Genomic DNA, 17,445 nt, shown 5'->3' with positions numbered 1-17,445 from the left:
CTACGCGAAATAATTGTTCGTGAATATATGCGATTTATTATTAACGAATTTACAAGAAAGTCGTTAATACGCACTAATACTGGGTGGTATAATTATGGTAATTTTTATGTGCAACACGATGCATGGTTGCGCGTTAAAGTCGACGAATCTTGAACGTAACTAAAGCGCTTCCTTCATTGTCAAACGAATACATGGTATTTCATTGCGTCGCTCCGCTCCTTTTTCAGAATGTTTCCAGAAAAAGCAGAAGTGTAAGGGAAACCTTGAAATATCTCTCGTCGTCCCTACACTCCGAAAGATTAACGAAGCTAAAACATGTTCATCCGTGTCATCTTCTGAACAAATACCGAGACTCGCGCATACAGTGCGTATTTAGTAGAGACTGTAATGCATCACGGATAAGATGTATAACAAACTCGAGACCATTTTCCAAACTATCGCGGAAAGCCGTTTTTCAAGTTTGGTTAAATGTGTTAAGTCGTGAATATCACGGTAGCAAAGATCATTCAGTTTCCATCTGCTTTCCACTATTTCTTGCCAGGTTTCACGTTTTTTCGTGGCGGTGCTCCCCATCTAAGCGCGCTGCTGTCCACTGTCAGCCGTGGTCTCTTGTACTGGCTACTTTTAATGTGTTCTTCGACTAGTTTGGGTGTCACGCAGATCACATGCTGCCCCTTCCAATATTTAACCATATTCATGCTCTGTAACGTCGATATGATGTCCGTCTGCGAAATACTCGTCATCTGACTGGAAATTGCATCGGTAAAGGTTGATAGCTTTACTATGTTCGGTTTGCTTTAACTTCGTAATTTTTTTAGAACGTTACCTCAAGTCTTTAATGCTAAGGGTGCCACGAAAATCTCTTAAGATTTCTAAAAGAATCCAGCTCCAGTAGCTTCTGTACGATAACTTTCCTAAGTCGCTTAATGGTTTTTCGGGACTACCAACTGCCTGTTCTATTCTGCTCAGTTCGTAGCTGAAAGCTATCAGAAGTTTTCCGTAGCCTTGTCTTTGAAACGGTGGTAAAGTTAATATACAAGCGACATTGTTGCCGTCGGGTGATTCTTTCTCCTGAAAGAATTACATAAAATAAAGAGGCTTAAATCAAAGATTAACTATGAGCAACGCGATAAATAGATAAAAAAATACCTTTGAAAAGTAGCCAACCAAATGAGCTCCGTGTTTATCAACTTCGCAGAGAATATAAAAAAGAAATGGTTCTACATCGAAATATAGAGTTTTGTGATCTAAGAATAATTTTGCCAATAAGCATAAATTTTGACAGTAGATTTTATGCTCTCTGCCGTCGACTTCCCAGATGCTCAATGTGCCTTTGCGATATATTTCTTTCCCGACCGGCTGCCTGTGAGTACATTCGCTCTGAAATTAAATCGTTAAAATTCTTAATCTAGTTATTCTTAATAAATATCGGACATTTGCAGACTAATATTAATATTTTTCATACCATGTGATACCTATACGTTTTCTCGAGACGCATGTATTTCAAGCAGTATTCGCATATCCATAGTTTAGGCTGTTTGCCGTACTCTTCTGGATACGGGCTAAAGTACCATGTATCGATTTCGTACTTTCCTGAAAATGAACTTTTGAAAATAATGAGACCCTTTTCACACGTAATCTTTAGCAATAGATAAGGAACAGATGGATGCTTACCAATTTGAATTTTGTCAATATATTTAACTTTTGTTATAGCTTCGTGTTCCTTTTCTAAAGCTGCTGTTGTGGGATCCATTTCTGCATATGTCTATAATTAAAAACAATAGATTATTCAACTCTTCAGGTACTTGTACTTTGTAGGATTTTAAAAAGAAGTACCTTTTGTACATGATTGATTTCATCATGTATCCTCTTCTGATTCCTTGTGATTTTACGATCCGTAGAGTCCGCCAATAAATCAGTGCTAGAGTTTCTGTCACCGCTCTTCCAGCTTCTGTCGCTCATGTCAAACCTGCTGGACATGATTCTGTCCCTTTGCACCCATTCATCCAATCTTCTATTATGTCCTTCGTAATGTACATAATACTCGTAGTGACCTTCGCTGTCGTTATACCGAGTTTGTATAATCTCTGCAGGATCTGCGCGAAAATTAAAAATAAACAGACGATTATCGATATTATTCATAAAAATTATTTTTCATTTTGACAGGTTCGAATTAGGTTTAAATATCGTATAAAAATTGTTTCTCTTTAAAATGACTGGTAATCTACGAAACATCGAGTATATATTTCATTTTCACCCATTGATTCACAGTTCACGCGTTCTCGATTCCTTACGATATCAAACGATCCTACGAGATAATAATAAAATGATAAAAGAAATACAGAGATAAAGGAAATATCTGTGACTCAATAGTGTACGATTCATTTCCGAAGTAATGTTGACTCAATCTGTGCGTGACATCATAATGTTTTCAAAACAATCACGACCAGAAGGAAGCCGGTAATACAAATGTAAATGTGAGACGCAAAAAAAGCGCTTGTATTATTCTCGATAATTGGAAAGAATCCGAAACGTAATCGCGATTAAACGATTGTCCTTATCGTATAGTAATAATGTATTTACGCCAGGAATCATCGGATCTGCGAACGAGATAGTGTTCGCCTATATCGAGAGGCAGTTCTTCGAGGCTGTCCGCGTCATCGCCAGATCCCTTCCCGCCATTCGTCAACGTGTTCTCACGCTTTTCTTGCTTCACCATCGTTTCCTTCGATCCCGCGGTACAATTTTCTTTGCTCCTTTGTTCTGGCTCGGCCATTTTACAAACAATAAATCACTGGTCGGTCAGAGGACATTCGCCACTGCAAAATGCCCGAAAATAGATGAACATTGCACTCGCTGATGCAACGCGACCAATACGGCCATGAAATTCTCTACCATTCTCTGCGGCTTGTAGCTTATGGCTTATAGCAGTGACCAGTGTATACACGAACACGCTTCTTATGGCATGTACGCAAAAGCAAAACTATCTCCATCTGTAGTGAATATGCAGCGCTTCCTAAACATCGATTTTTTTCGAACTAAGCATGATTCAAACGAAATCATTGTATAACTTTTTAATTTTTCTAAGTTTAATTAACACTCGAGATCAAAGGATTGTATATCGCGTAATTGCTGGATTTGTTTAAGAAAATTGCTAATGTACGAAATTAGGAAACCCATATATTGTAATCGCATAACCTCTAATTAATTAGATTATTGCATGCACTAGTAAAACAGAATGATGTCAGAGGTTTGTCGTTTCTTAAACGGTATGACGAAGAATATACCGATTTACTTCAACATTAATATTATTAATGCTATTAGACGAAACTAAAAATCTTCAAAATGTTACGACGAAATAGGTAAGGCTGATTATGTAATCGTTACATGTGTATGTATTGCTCTTATCTCGTGTTATTATTAATGGTTATAAATAAAGCAATTTATATTCGTATTGTACTTCTTACATTATTTAACGGTTTTTAGAAGCTTCATACATTTTATGCAAAAGTCGAATTTTAAACCTATTTACCCAACAGGTATTGTTATGATTTTAACAAATTATATTCTACAGATTTAAGAACAGAGTGATCGTCATTGGCTTTCTAATGTTGCTCACTGTAATATACAATGAATTTCTAGTCTACGATGTCCAGAAATTCAAATGGTCTTCACGAGAGTGTTCGGAATGCGTCAAAGTACTACTGGTCGCAGATCCACAGATATTGGGTGAACAAACCGAAAAGTATTTTGGCTCGTATGTAGCAAAATGGGATAGCGATAGGTACGAGCGACAATTAATCGGTCGATCAAACTACCAACTATGTACAAACTCTGATTCTCCCTAAGAAATTTAAACATTCACATCGATTCTGTTCCACAGTGTCTTATTTCCAGGTATTTAAAGAAAACGTTTTCAAGAGCATTGGGCCATTCTCAACCTCATGTCGTCGCATTTTTGGGCGACCTTATGGACGAAGGTCATATCGCCAACGCGGAAATGTTTCAAGCATACAAAAGAAGATTAGATTCTATATTTGAAATGCCTGATCACATTATGGTATAATTATTGTTATCGTATAATTTGTTTGGCACATGTCGCTATGCTATACTCGACGATATTTTTCTTCTCAGAAAATTTACTTGCCAGGTGATAACGATATCGGAGGCGAAGAGGATATAGTCTCGTTTAATACTCATAATAGATTTAATTTTGCATATTCTCAACCAGACACTTTAGTTTATAAGACGGTAACGTTTTTCAAGGTAACAAAATGAAAAACTTGTTTATAAACTGCTTCGAATGTATTAACAGACTATAATACATGCATTTCGCTCGTTAGGTTAACAGACTGACTCATACGATGCCAGAAGCTCCGAAAGATGCCTTTCTTAATGATTACGCAGAAAGAAACACGACAAATGTAGTATTTAGCCACATGCCTTTACTATTCATGCCTGGAACTTTTGTCCAAAATGTATGCTGACTTTTGGTATTCGCGAAAAACGTATTTTCCGATTTTTATTAACGATTACATTGCGTTAATAGGTATTGAAAGAATTGTCCCCTCAAATTATTTTTACTGGTCACGAGCATAAGGCAATGCATATCAGTTTGGACACGGCAACCGACCAATTAAGCGAGATTTGGATTTTACCTCCCTATGAAACACCATTATATCAATTAAGAATGGACGTAGGTGACATTCACGAAGTGCAAATGCCTACTTGTTCGTACAGAATGGGTACACCTCATACAGGATATGGATTAGCTTATATCGGTACAGAAATTACGATCTTGTATTTAGGTACGAACTTGATAATATCTTTTTTGCTAATCACGTTTCCTTATTTCTAGATACTCAAGAAAAAACGGTAGAATTTACGATATTATGGTTGCCAGGAAGATTTCCACAATTATGGATTTATGTTTTTGTTGGAATTTTCATTCTAGCATTTAGTGTTCTACTTTGTATTTCCAGTTATTGCTTAAAGAGTCATGCAGTGTATAGTCGTATGTCTTCGATATAATAGAAGACGTAAATATGATCCGAGCTTTTAAATTAATATCTACGATGATAACTTGACATTAGAAATGAGGTACAAAGATCCGTCCAATACATGTGATTGTGCTACCATCTATGTCAAGTTTCAAACGAAATAATGTGATGATCATCTAATGATTCAATGCTTGTAAACGAGAAAAGTACTTAGAACATGTTCCTAAATGTCTCTCTCTTATCATTGTTGACATCTAAAGAATGAACGATTCAAATTCTAAGTAAATTCATTCATGTTTAAACTTAATCGATTTACTTAATTTTCAGCGTTAAATACGTGAAACGATGCCAAACTTACTTACCGTTATCATACGTAACTTTGCAACTTTTAGTAAACACTAAAGTTGCAAAGTATAAGGCTAAAACAGTCTAATTTCCATATAATCTACCACTTTTACTTTGCGAGTCGTATTTTTGAAAATAGTGTTTGCTATAATTAGACGGTTTATAAGATGATTATATGTCGAGAAAGATTATAATCATGTGACGATGTATAGTTACACGCTATCGAGAGAAGTTTCGTTTAAAAGAGACGATTTATATTTATGCGTAAAACTGTATGTATATACTTGTTTGACAAAAATAAATGTTAAATGTTGAAGTTTAATTTATTCTTTTCTATTATTTTTTATTTTTCATAGTAGCATTAATCGATAGTACGTAATTTTTGCATGTTTATTAAAAATTGAAACGTTTAAAATAATACGCACTAGAACCCTACAAAACTGCGAATCTGAAATAAGGGTGAATAGGGGGCGCGATCTCTTCGTGTTTCGTTTCGTTTATATGAAAAATGGTTTATCATAAATTTTGAATGTAAAAGTTGTTATTATTATTATTATTATTCATGGCCTTTCACCGCATGTGCTGAAAGTCATTAAACCAGTTACAAAACCAGTGTCACGTATATAATAATAAAATTTTGCGTCATTTCGAAGGACAGCTAACCAATAACATCCAGCAGTAAAAAGCTGCGAGCTGAGCTCCATTTAACATAGTTTTTTTGTAAATTAATTACGTGTCATGGGTAAACGAAAAGCTAATGATAACATAGGAAATCCAAACCAAGATTTATGCGACTTTCTAACGGGTATTAATATTGTTTATTTCATTGATTTATAATTTTGTTTCGTCTAATTGAATCTTAAAATTGGTAGTTTCTTGCTAATTTACGACTAATGTATAAAAGCGAACATACATTTAAATTACAGAATTGGCGAATTACGAACGAAATGTCAGCAAAAATATTTATAAATACAATGCCTACCGTAAAGCAGCCAGTACTCTAAGTGGTTTACCACATAGAGTAACAAGTGGTGGTGAGGCAAAAAAGCTGCCAGGAATCGGAGACAAAATCTCAAAGAAAATCGATGAATTCCTTAACACTGGAAAGTTACAAAAATTGGAAGATGTACTTACCTTAATTTCATTTGTTTATTAATATTCATATATGACACACAGCATCTTGTTACATGAATTCTTAAATATGTTGTATCCCATTAGATTAATAAGGATGAAAGCAATGTTGCAATTAATTTATTAACACGTGTATCTGGTATTGGACCTGCAAAAGCAAAAGAGTTGGTGGATGCCGGTATTAAATCTTTGGATGATTTAAAAAATCATCCAGACAAACTCAATCACCATCAAAAAATTGGTTTAAAGTATAGCCATATAATAAAAGATTGTACATAGAATGAATGATTATTTTTTTTTATAATAAATAATATTTTCTTCAGGTATTTTGACGACTTTGAAAAAAGAATCCCGCGGAAAGAGATCGAGCAAATCGAAAATATCCTGAAAAACGTTATTAAGGAAGTAAGCAATGAATATATTGTTACAATTTGTGGCAGTTACAGGCGTGGTAAAGAAGAAAGCGGCGACATCGATGTTCTATTAACGCATCCGATGTATACTTCTAAAGAGAAAGAATCAAAGAAAAAAGTTTCAGTCCTGAAGAATGTTGTGGAATGTCTTGAGAAAAAGAAATTGATCGTCGATACGATATCTCTTGGACCAACAAAATTTATGGTATGTGGATCTTGTTAGTATAAGAAAAGTGGTAATTAAGATAATCTTTTTCTAGGGTGTCTGCCATGTTCCAAATGATAACAACAAACCATTTAGAAGACTTGATATTAGACTGGCACATTACGATCAGTATTATTGCGCTGTACTTTATTTTACTGGAAGCGATCTTTTTAATAAAAATATGAGAGCACATGCTTTGGAAAAAAAGTATACTTTGAACGAATACACATTGAAACGTCTCACATCTGAAGGTGCGTTAATTCGTTACCGATGGTATTATACGCATGTACATTAATGTTACACGTTCATTCCAGGAGTACCAGGAGAGGCAGAAAAGATCACATCCGAAGAAGATGTTTTTCGAATTTTGAAGTTACCATACAAAGAACCGAAGGACAGAAATGCTTAAACAATGATGCTTATTCGTTACTTATTGAAATTATTGAACAAAGATAATAAGATATTTATTATTTTTATTTATCAAAATAAAATATAACGTTGAAAATAAGTGTTTAAACTAATATCATTATATCAGGATACATAGGTATTTAGTTGTAAACGTATATCGTACTGATGCATATACTTTTTATACAGTTACAATAATATCTTTTCGGTGAAGTAAGTATGCAATTATTCCCCATAATGTCGTTGTCCATAAATTCATATATAAATAAGATTCGTGACTGGGATTAGATATGTTCCATGCCCATGGAAACAAGTCTTTTGTTAATACATGACCCACGTAAAGAAAAATTGGGTTCGATCCTTGAACAAATAATATATAAAATGTGCGAGCCTCGTAAACAAATCTTGGAGATATTTTGTGCAATATTACGTACCGGCATAAATAAACGGAGCTCCGCTCCAATACTGTCTATAATCGATAAGAACATACAAAACAGCATACAATAAGAAAGCAAAACAGGAGCAAGTCAAAACAAATGACAACGACATCATTTTCTTGCTGACAGGAATCACTCCCCCTTGCCTCTCGAAGTTGCATAAAATTCCAGCAATGATACCCTGAATAAAAGTTTTGTTTATTTCATCGGTTGAAAAGAACTTTTTCTTCGACTGCTTACCGTTAGTATTCCCCATAATACCCATCTGATTACTCTAGAATTATATTGATAATAAAGCAATAGAATCTTGCCAGCGTGAACGCCCAAGTAAACGATCAATATAGCTGATATGGTATTCATTAATCCTGCATAGATCAAAAAATCGATGAAAGAAGTATCAATTGTTTGCATATTCGTTTAGGAACGAGCTATAGCTTACTGTTGCAACATACCTTCTGGATCATGGGGTAAGATGGGACCATAAACAGAATCGTTTGTCTTTGAATATATATGAGTTCCAAAGATCGTTCTGTCTATATGGCCAGCCGCGCCTGCGGTACAATTCACGTATTTACCGCGATGATCGTATTGTCCACCAGGTCCAAGGTAACCTCTTGGGCAATCCGGTACAGGTAGGAGGAACGTGATTAAAGTGTGAGTGGTTACGATGCATGTCATGATCAACCACTGCGGCCAGCTATCCAGGATATCTCGAAACGACGCGAAACGTCCGAACTGAAGTAACGTATCCTAATAAGTTATTTTTGTAGATATCAATTAGGTAGATATAAAATCTACAAACGAAGAAAATAATTGTACACGAACCTGAGAATGAGGTTTCATGAAAATTGTTTCCAACGTGGCGCAAACGAAATACGATACAGCCAATAATTGTAGGACACCAGGAAAACGAAGATTGGTGAAAGAATTATCCTGGGTCGAGTTCAACATTAATCCAAGGAATATCAATATTACCGACCGTAGAAGAGAACGTAAAGTTATCTTTATACGCGAAGTCATTACGCGAAGTTCTGCGCGTTTCGATATCGCTATCGTCAATCCCATAACCCATGCGAACCTGCAAGTTTGCGCATATGTTTTCTATGTTCCTATGTGGTATAAATGCATGTAATTCACAGTCAAATAATCGCTCACCAAGGAAGTACCAAATCTGCTATAGTAAGTCCAAACCATGCGCTATGATTAAATATCACGTATTTTCCACCGCCATTGTTGACAAATATCATCAACAATACGGAGAGTCTGTAACAGCGACGTTAATATCGTATTCATAATGGAATATTTTCCGCTTATTAGCGGAACATAAACAATATTACAATTACATATACTATTACCCTCTAAATGCATCCACAGAACGTATTCTAGTACTGGATTTTGTAGTTCTAATCACCGGATGTGTTGAAACCTCAGTCTCTTGGAGTCTATCTAAATCCTGTGATAGAAAAATGAGACAATTAAATTTAACAAAATGTTATACCGTCTGTTAATACATACATCGTGTACGTTATCAGGCATCAATTTTCCTCTTATCACTCGCACGAGAACCTTTGATGTTGTCCACAGAATTGCTAGTAAAATATATATCATAACTGCTTTAACAATGTCTGTAAGAAATTAATAATTAATTGTTAATGAATCATGATTAATGGTGGTTACTGAAAGCTATTATAAAATATAACTTACGGAGATAATTCTCTGTTGGCTCACGTAATACATAAATATGAGAACATAAACTTTCGGATGATATATTCCATCCGTAACTTCCATGTTCCTTGAAAGGATACGTTTCACTGAAAAAAGTAATTATAAGTAAATACATTATAATAATCATAAGCATTGTTTTGTTATTCGAAATACATAAATTTATATAATTTATAAAATGCTTACTGGCAATATTCTAGGAGTTTTCCCTTTTCCTTAACTTTATAATATATATGTAATGGATGTTTTGTTGATAGTACTACACTTGTATTTTCTTGTGGTGGTAAACGAGCTTGTAACATACCATTGCCCTGTAAATAATTAATAACATACAAAGATTTCATGAAAATATATAAATTCATAAGAATAGAGCATCATACCCAGTAAGCCTCCCATGCTATGGTATAAAATAGAACAGGGTAATTATACAAATTAAAAATATAAAAGCATGCTTCGTCGATTCCGAGTGTTGTGTTTGTATCACCACAAGTGGCAACCTCTGTGCTCGACATCATGAAAGACATATTTCCAGGTTTACGAAACTTATTTCCATTAATTGTATTTACGCACGATTAACGCTTTTATAAATGCTTATATAATTCGTTTCGCAAAAATACAGGCATTTCTGAAATCAAATGTATAATTGCAAATTAGGTTAGCAGAAAGAGTAACGTTATATATGTACATATATATGTACAATTTAATACTTGTTCTACGTACGACTACAGAGGTTTGAAAAAATACCAATTGGCATTGGCAGTATCAGGATGTGAAAATAATAATTAAACTACATAAAACATTAAAGTTCCCAATAAGTACTTTCTATCGCGGCGATATATTTCGATCTATTTCCAGTAAACGTTTAAATAAACGACGACAGTTGCTCGATCACGGAAATGTTTCGATTTTAACGTAACAACGAAAACAAACATACGTCATAAAAACAACGCACTTGGCCGCAACGCAGTAACCTTGTGACTTGTGACAGTTGTGACTGTTTGTGACTACTAAGTACTAAATTATGAATACAGTGCGAATTATTTAAAATAAAGGACGTAATGAACGTTCTAGTGTTATGTGCAGTCGCATCGATCCAATTGTGTAATAGCGGTTTTCCCCTCGGTAGCGTACAGTAGCGTATCTATAATATCTTGTAATTTCTATATTTTATTAAAAATGTATTGTTATGTATGGTTTTGTATGAAAGGTTTGTTGAATCTAATAAAACCTGCTTTCAAAGGATGAGCGTGTACTTTATTCTGCGGGCCCTAGATGATTGTTTACATATTTGTTTTTGGATATATAAAAAAAAAAACAAAAAAACTGTTCAAATATCCCTGTCGTCCTCTACCGGGAAAACGCCCAAGTTTGTCGCTGAAAAGTTTGACTTGTTCACTGCTAGATGACGATACAGGTATTCGTACAGTTTTTTTTATTGATACATTTAAAAACAAATCGACGAAAAATCATTGCAATATTAAAATATGAATGAGAATCATTTTTTAACCCTAAACTCTTAATTTTGTTATTAATATAAAGAAGTGGCTCCATCTAGCGTTGACAGTGGGAAATATTCGAGGACAAACTTGAGCGTTTTCCCGATAGAGACGCTGACCAAACTCCGAAATTAGTTCAGCCTTTCAACGCTAGATGGCGAGTCTATCATTGGCGCTGTTTTTGAATGTATAACTTCCAACATGTTTACGTATTCAACTATGCTACATTCTATTCAATCTAGCAAAGAATTCGAACAACAAAAATAAACAGAATCCTGAACGTATTTAACGTTTAACAGACATGCCAGTTAAAAAAGAAAAGAAAAGAATAAATAATGTCTTTGCCAACGTATCGTCTACTATTATCAATTCAAGTATCAAATTAAGCTAAATGTAGGTACCGTTTTCATTGTTTTCGAGTCTCATTTTGTTCTGGGTGCACATACAGGTGTAAATGCAAAACATTTCCCAACTGACCACAAGTAGGAAGTCGCTTCCTAGGCAACGCTTTTGATAAAAATCGGACTCGTGATAATGACTGATAAAACCGGTATGTGTTCCTCGTTTCTTTAGTTCACATTGAGTTATCGGTATCAACCAGTAATCCCGCGTGTGATCGCATAAACGATGCTCGGTTTTCTGCTCTGTATACTTACTTTAACCAGAACCACTATAGTGTACGTTTCGAAGCGGTTTTTCCAAAACATGGACATTTCAGTGGATACCGTGGACAGTCAGGTAAAGTGTGACGTTTCCTTTTGTTGCGTGTGATAGAAAGTGGATTTTCTCTTTGAAAAAAATATACAATGCTCATTAAAACGAGAGTGAAGTCTCTGGGCTAATGGAGGAACCTCACTCTCGTTTTCCGTTTTACGAATAAAGAATATACAATGCAAACATATATATGTATATATAGTTCCCTTTTTTCAATTACTGCTATGAATTGACATTTCAGAGCGTTGGTAGTGTTCGAGTAATTATGAAACGAAATTTGGAAAAAATGTAAACAATGAAAACGTCGATAATAACTATTCACGCAATTACTTGCTGTTAAAGCTCAGCAAAAACTTGCTTCGAGAAAATGAAACCAGATTTTCTTATTATTATTAGTATTGATTTTCTGCTCGCTTCGAGTTCGTCCATGGTGTCGCAATCATCGGCAGTAGTTGAAAAGAGCGTCCTTTGTTCTTGTTTGATCTAATTTTTCCTTATCGCGACCCGAAGCTTCCAGATCTAATACCTAGGTCCCCCGCAGCCGCTTCGTTCGAGTTTTCTTGCACGTTATCGGCCAAGGTTCGGTGACGATGCTTGCGGAACCTTGACGAAAGAAAAGGGGGGAAAAACAGGAAGCACGTTGCGATTAAACAAAGCAGCTCGAGATAAGGGAATGCCGGTGAATCACAGAGTAAAGATAACAGCGAACGCTACTTTCTTGCGTTAGAAAAATATCTTTAGAAAGTTGCCGAAAGATACTTGAAATATACGTAATTAGAATATAATTTCAATGATCGATTTTGGAAGCGAAACGAAAGCCTCGAAGAGCCGAAGGAGACATAAGGAGGATCCTTGGATCGCTATTAACCCTGTGTCTGTAGGAAGCCTATTTATAGACTTTCTAATTCCAGTGTATACCTGTGTCGTTGTGGTTGTCCTACTAGCAATGTTTGATTTTTTCTCAGGTCATTTTCGGATTTGTTAAATTAACACTCGACGAGTTCTCGATCAAGTATGACCTACCTGTGTTTAAATAACCTTGGAGTTAAATCGAATATTTTTTGAGCAAAATCCTTGATTTCCAGCGTTCCCTGGACCAGGTATCCAGTCCAATCCGCGAGCATGAGACTGATGTTGTTATAACTCATGGTGCTTACGAAGATGAAGACGAAGACGAGTACGTCGCAAGGTGAGATTATCGTTCGTTTTGTTATTGGTCCGTTGTAAAATATAACGTTAAACAGTAACGAAGCATTGAAAGGAACAAAATGTAATTGAATGAAACGAAAGGAATGATTTTATTTCGCACAGCAATCAGCCACCGATTATCGTCAAGTTACCGGTTCGCAAGGATGATATTCGCTACAAGATGAACCACAACGAGCGAGGAAAATGCGTGATACTGAATCACGATACCTTCGAATCTCCTGGACTGAAATCGCGCCAAGGATCTGGTGCCGACGTGGAGGTGATAAGGAAAACCTTCAGCAAGCTGGGCTTCGAAGTGGAGGAACATCCAAATTACACTCTGGAAAAGATCTACGACAAGATAAGCGAGCGTACATACCGGGTTTATTCCTTTTTAATTAGTAGACTGTGAATTTTTATGCATTTGTAACACACTGTTCCTCTTTTTACGCAGTAAGCAAGGATGACCACAGCGACAGGGATTGCATTTGCGTGTTCATATTGACGCACGGCAACCGAAACGGTTTGATATACGCCAAGGACTATCCGTTTCCGTTGGTCAACGTCTGGACGCCGTTCACCGCTGATAAATGTCCGACGCTGGCTGGAAAACCAAAGCTCTTCTTCATCCAGGTGAATAAAAATTTGAAACTCTATATTTCAAGGTCGATTGTCGAACATTCCAAATGGTTTACAAAATTCTCCATTTGATGCGACCAAGATGGCTTCGAATCGGAACTGTTCTTCAGTTCTCTCGAATATGATCGATCATTGAAAAGATTTGTTTGATTACTCGCAGGCTTGCAGGGGCTCGGAAAGGGACAGTGGTGCGATGGTGTACGCAGGACCTGGCAGATCGGAAACAGACTCTGTTGTTACGGTACCTTACAAGATCCCCACCCATGCAGATTTTCTGTTCGCTCACAGTACAGTGGAAGGTAAATAATTACAATTCGATAGAAAATCAACATATATTACACTGTGCAGAGATGGGAATTAACACTTTACCAAAAGATGCATAATTAAATTCAGTCAATGGTTGTCTTTTACAGGTTTCTTTTCGTGGCGAGATACAGAGTGTGGAACATGGTACATACAGCATCTGTGCAAAGTAATAGAGGCCCATTGGGAGGATACAGACCTGCTGAAAATGTTGACAATAACCGCGCGTACGGTGGCCAACGAATGCTCGTCCACTCATAGTATTCCAGCTCAGAATAACCAGAAGCAGATGCCTTCGTTGACTTCCACCCTGACCAGGGACATTTTCTTTAAACACCATTCCTGAGACTCTCAACTCCGAATAGCTTTTAGATCGTATAATTCGGTACATATTCGCGTTAAGTTGCTGCGATAGTTCCGATAAATAATAATTCATTTTATAATTTATTTTACATCTAACGAGAAATCAGCAGGCAGAACCGAAGCAGCAACTAAACGCCACGTGCTCCACTTGTCTGTAAGTTCTGTAGTTTTCCACGCGGAAAATTCAGAGTGTACTTGGTTCGGAATATTCACGGTTAAAGTTTCGAGTTCCGAATTAGAGAAGATCGTGCAAATTAATTCAAACGGACTAACGCCGGAAACGCGCGCTTGAATTCGAGAGATTTCGCGCGATTTCCAGCAAATTTTTACCCAATCTTGAGTTTATCGTGGAGATACGATAACATTGATAACAAAAATTGTCGGTTTAAACGTTCGCTCGTGTCGATCTCCCGCCATTGTGGTGACCCTATCATTGTGATAAGTATTATTAATAATGTTAATAAATGCACTATTTTTACTTTTGTTACAACGCATTAGTGTTCTAAGTCCTTATCTTGATTCTCATTTATCAATTTAGTTAAATTGCTTGTCAAACTGTGATTGTCTGGAGTAGAAAATTGTATTTTTAATCAAAGTATCGGTGATAAAGATATTTAATAGCAGGAATAATCAACTATTAATTCAATCTCTACCTTCTCTATTAGAATCCTTTTTCGATTAATATTTAAATAATATTTCGCGATTCATATAATAATGGATATACACTGTTAAATCAGCGAGAAGATCGTGTTTGTTGCGGTCCAGAGGAGATGAAGATTGAGAAACATTCTGAAAAATGAACATTGCGAACCAATAATCAAGTTTAATATCGAAAAAGCAAACGCTGATCGAATAAAACTTTGTAGGAAAAGTGCACCCTTGAGTAACTCGGCGGTACCACTTCATTCTCGATCCACGATTTCAGTTCCTCTCTACCATCCCCCCCTTCCTCCTCCTCCTCCCCCACCACCCCCGATCCTCTCTCGGTGCAACATTTTCCGTGGATCTCTCTCGAGCACTCGTTCCTATTCGATCTCCCATCGGCATATAATTGGTCCTCGGCATCGAGCTGAAGTCCGCGGTTCAAAATGAAAAAAGGCTCGTTAACTTTCAAACAAGCGATAGTCGACGTGCCACCAATTACGGCTGGTTAAAAAATTACCATTCGTGGATCGTGATCGATACTCGATCCGACGATAGCCAATGCTGGTATGAATGTTAATTTTGACTTTTCCTTATCAAATGAAAATTTCAGGTATGAGGTTTGTTTAAAGAGAAACGGTTAAATATCTCACGAGTGGGAGATGAAGGTTATAAAAAAAAAAAAAAGCAAGTTGTTCTAAGGTATAAAGATGGCTACACATAAGCTACACACGCTCGTAAGTGAAGCGATGGGAGAGATTTAAAAAGGAAATTAATTTATATAAATGGAACCTTGTACACCAGGCGTAGAAACGAACTCTGTGCTTTTCACAGTTATACACGCTCTTTTGGAATGTATGGCAAGACAAAAACTCGTATAATTTTTCCGTTTAAACGCAACGAATGGTGAGTTTAGCTTAGAAAGGCACAAAATTCATTTCCAGACCCAATATTTTCATCCGTTACAATTTTACCCTCGGTATCTTCGTGTTACGGGAATAAAGGGGGGTGGGGCATGGAGGTTCGCGTAGGATCGCGGAGGACGATGACCAGAGGTCACAGTCGAACTCGGTGGAGCACTTTCGGCGTCGACGGGTATTTGGAAGGTTGCGAATACGGCCGACAGTGCGGGGACGGAAGTGGAAAGGGTGGTAGGGGTTGTTCTGGCTGTGGAGCGTACCCAGGAGTCACGAGTTTGCGCGAACAGATCAATACTGCCCCCGCACGTGGCTGTGCCCCCTCTCTATTTTCGCCAAGCTCTAGCTGCCAACCCCCGTCCTCGTCCGTTTCACGAATCTTCGCGTCTCTTTCTCTAAAAAATCTCACGTCTAACCCCCGCGTCCTCTGTTCTCAACCCTCTTGCCAACTCCTTCCTCTCCGTCGGCGTCCGGTCCCCTTCTCCTCTCTTTCTTCTCTCTTTTTCTAGCTTTCTAATCTCGTTCCTTCAGAGTCCAACGGAAATTTTTGTTCGGATTAAAGTTTTTCGAATGCTGGACAAGGGCTTTTAATAATATCTCTCGCGTACCATTCCTTGCTTTAGCATATAAAAATAAAATTGTGCCATCTCTGGCTACCCTCGTCCAGCCGTTCGTCGCTAACGCGCCGCTTAATTCCTCACCTCGCTTTCTTACTCTCGTGCCCTCTACTCTTGCGCCAACACTCTGCCAAGGCTCCGTTTCTGGGCTGAGCGGATCTTTGCTCGCGTCTCCGTCCCTTCAGCCCTCTTGGCCAAGGTATATATGTACACATGCCCCCGTCTTCCGGCGGAGATGCTTCTTGGCCGCGAGTTGTCTTTCTTCGTCGTCTTCGACCCCCTCCATCCCCTACTGTGGCGTCAACGGCACCGTCTTCGTCGGTGACCCACGCACAGGTCACGTCCGAGGTTTAGGTTCTTTGATTAGCTTCACGACCGTAATGATACTATACTATTTCAAAGTAGTGCAAATTAATCTAGCTTATATCGTCTAGTTCAAACAACGATACAATTAATAGATTTCAGCAAATAGATTCTGCAATTAAAAAGTCTCCCTGTAAGACTCCATAGACTTTAATGTACGATATGCGAGGCACCTGGGCCACCTGACGTCACAGAGATCTAAGTGACTGATGGAGATCAATTTCAATGGTGGGGGATGAAGGGGTGCAGTGGAGGGGTACGTCGAACGCTTCGACAGCTGTTCGTTTGTGTGTGTTCCCTCAGGGAACTTTCCTGGCGTTAATCCAAAAGTGGCTGGGGGTGTTCTAGAACGTTCGGAACGTATTATCTCATAATCGGGTGATAGGTGTCTAGCACGCCGAAACAATCGTCCCCAGAAGTTCGTTTATCGTTGTCTCTTGCCGTTGTCGTATCGACTCTTCTTGCGATAAATCGTTACCTAGGTAGACGCTGTTATTCGTTCATATTTGTTTTGCGTTGTATTTGAATTTAATTACGCAAGCTGA

At 37.3% G+C, this 17,445-nt stretch overlaps 5 protein-coding genes across 12 annotated transcripts; 3 read left to right on the top strand and 2 right to left on the bottom strand.

The window, feature by feature from the left end:
* Window positions 1-13: 13 nt before the first annotated feature.
* LOC128872677 (histone acetyltransferase KAT8-like) lies at window positions 14-2,930 on the bottom strand. Its single transcript, XM_054115621.1, has 7 exons — window positions 2,584-2,930; window positions 1,837-2,096; window positions 1,675-1,765; window positions 1,466-1,593; window positions 1,150-1,380; window positions 827-1,071; window positions 14-747 (listed from the first exon to the last, which is right to left on the bottom strand). The coding sequence occupies exons 1-7, from the start codon at window positions 2,774-2,776 to the stop codon at window positions 528-530; spliced, it is 1,368 nt and encodes a 455-aa protein (XP_053971596.1). The 5' UTR covers window positions 2,777-2,930; the 3' UTR covers window positions 14-527.
* On the top strand, window positions 2,857-5,689 carry LOC128872679 (metallophosphoesterase 1 homolog). Of its 4 annotated transcripts, XM_054115624.1 has the most exons (8): window positions 2,988-3,159; window positions 3,230-3,362; window positions 3,575-3,784; window positions 3,898-4,060; window positions 4,135-4,266; window positions 4,344-4,478; window positions 4,550-4,781; window positions 4,859-5,689. In XM_054115624.1, the coding sequence occupies exons 2-8, from the start codon at window positions 3,346-3,348 to the stop codon at window positions 5,029-5,031; spliced, it is 1,062 nt and encodes a 353-aa protein (XP_053971599.1). In that variant the 5' UTR covers window positions 2,988-3,159; window positions 3,230-3,345; the 3' UTR covers window positions 5,032-5,689. The 4 variants fall into 4 exon arrangements, with proteins under 4 accessions (XP_053971601.1, XP_053971599.1, XP_053971598.1 ...); XM_054115626.1 differs by lacking the exons at window positions 2,988-3,159; window positions 3,230-3,362 and adding an exon at window positions 2,857-2,967 and having other exon boundaries at window positions 3,643-3,784; XM_054115623.1 differs by having other exon boundaries at window positions 2,988-3,362.
* A 104-nt stretch (window positions 5,690-5,793) lies between these two features.
* On the top strand, window positions 5,794-7,659 carry LOC128872681 (DNA polymerase beta-like). The gene is made up of 6 exons (XM_054115627.1): window positions 5,794-6,150; window positions 6,272-6,471; window positions 6,564-6,724; window positions 6,800-7,094; window positions 7,150-7,345; window positions 7,409-7,659. Exons 1-6 carry the CDS (start codon window positions 6,084-6,086, stop codon window positions 7,501-7,503), a joined length of 1,014 nt encoding a protein of 337 aa, XP_053971602.1. The 5' UTR covers window positions 5,794-6,083; the 3' UTR covers window positions 7,504-7,659.
* LOC128872676 (heparan-alpha-glucosaminide N-acetyltransferase-like) lies at window positions 7,551-10,965 on the bottom strand. 5 transcript variants are annotated; one of them, XM_054115617.1, is made up of 12 exons: window positions 10,593-10,965; window positions 10,039-10,283; window positions 9,845-9,969; window positions 9,641-9,747; window positions 9,452-9,561; window positions 9,292-9,389; window positions 9,092-9,199; window positions 8,762-9,014; window positions 8,389-8,686; window positions 8,177-8,301; window positions 7,934-8,117; window positions 7,551-7,859 (listed from the first exon to the last, which is right to left on the bottom strand). In XM_054115617.1, exons 2-12 carry the CDS (start codon window positions 10,180-10,182, stop codon window positions 7,681-7,683), a joined length of 1,731 nt encoding a protein of 576 aa, XP_053971592.1. In that variant the 5' UTR covers window positions 10,183-10,283; window positions 10,593-10,965; the 3' UTR covers window positions 7,551-7,680. The 5 variants fall into 5 exon arrangements, with proteins under 5 accessions (XP_053971592.1, XP_053971593.1, XP_053971594.1 ...); XM_054115618.1 differs by having other exon boundaries at window positions 10,611-10,965; XM_054115619.1 differs by having other exon boundaries at window positions 10,723-10,965.
* Window positions 10,966-11,746: 781 nt separating this feature from the next.
* LOC128884829 (caspase-1-like) lies at window positions 11,747-14,845 on the top strand. The gene is made up of 6 exons (XM_054138478.1): window positions 11,747-11,892; window positions 12,954-13,057; window positions 13,180-13,427; window positions 13,511-13,689; window positions 13,856-13,994; window positions 14,109-14,845. The coding sequence occupies exons 1-6, from the start codon at window positions 11,782-11,784 to the stop codon at window positions 14,342-14,344; spliced, it is 1,017 nt and encodes a 338-aa protein (XP_053994453.1). The 5' UTR covers window positions 11,747-11,781; the 3' UTR covers window positions 14,345-14,845.
* The last annotated feature ends 2,600 nt before the right edge of the window (window positions 14,846-17,445 follow it).

This window comes from Hylaeus volcanicus, chromosome 2, assembly GCF_026283585.1.
Source record: "Hylaeus volcanicus isolate JK05 chromosome 2, UHH_iyHylVolc1.0_haploid, whole genome shotgun sequence".
NCBI classification, from domain to species: domain Eukaryota; kingdom Metazoa; phylum Arthropoda; class Insecta; order Hymenoptera; family Colletidae; genus Hylaeus; species Hylaeus volcanicus.
Note: the sequence above shows the minus strand (reverse complement) of the source record. Positions and strands in the feature narration are given on the sequence as shown.

Bases quoted from the DNA above. Each gene is read 5' to 3' on its own strand.
- LOC128872679 (XM_054115624.1), top strand. The intron at 4,267-4,343 runs GTAACAAAATGA...TTCGCTCGTTAG, and splicing joins AGACGGTAACGTTTTTCAAG to GTTAACAGACTGACTCATAC. The intron at 4,479-4,549 runs GTATGCTGACTT...TTGCGTTAATAG, and splicing joins CTGGAACTTTTGTCCAAAAT to GTATTGAAAGAATTGTCCCC.
- LOC128872676 (XM_054115617.1), bottom strand. From the start codon at position 10,182: ATGTCTTTCATGATGTCGAGCACAGAGGTTGCCACTTGTGGTGATACA. The intron at 8,687-8,761 runs GTTCGTGTACAA...ATAACTTATTAG, and splicing joins TCATGAAACCTCATTCTCAG to GATACGTTACTTCAGTTCGG. The intron at 8,302-8,388 runs GTATGTTGCAAC...TGATCTATGCAG, and splicing joins CTTACCCCATGATCCAGAAG to GATTAATGAATACCATATCA.
- LOC128884829 (XM_054138478.1), top strand. From the start codon at position 11,782: ATGCTCGGTTTTCTGCTCTGTATACTTACTTTAACCAGAACCACTATA. The intron at 11,893-12,953 runs GTAAAGTGTGAC...CTTGATTTCCAG, and splicing joins TGGATACCGTGGACAGTCAG to CGTTCCCTGGACCAGGTATC. The intron at 13,058-13,179 runs GTGAGATTATCG...TATTTCGCACAG, and splicing joins GAAGACGAGTACGTCGCAAG to CAATCAGCCACCGATTATCG.
- LOC128872677 (XM_054115621.1), bottom strand. From the start codon at position 2,776: ATGGCCGAGCCAGAACAAAGGAGCAAAGAAAATTGTACCGCGGGATCG. The intron at 2,097-2,583 runs GTAAATACATTA...ATTTTCGCGCAG, and splicing joins CAGATCCGATGATTCCTGGC to ATCCTGCAGAGATTATACAA. The intron at 1,072-1,149 runs GTATTTTTTTAT...TAATTCTTTCAG, and splicing joins TGGTTGGCTACTTTTCAAAG to GAGAAAGAATCACCCGACGG.
- LOC128872681 (XM_054115627.1), top strand. From the start codon at position 6,084: ATGGGTAAACGAAAAGCTAATGATAACATAGGAAATCCAAACCAAGAT. The intron at 6,725-6,799 runs GTATAGCCATAT...TATTTTCTTCAG, and splicing joins CATCAAAAAATTGGTTTAAA to GTATTTTGACGACTTTGAAA. The intron at 7,095-7,149 runs GTATGTGGATCT...ATCTTTTTCTAG, and splicing joins TTGGACCAACAAAATTTATG to GGTGTCTGCCATGTTCCAAA.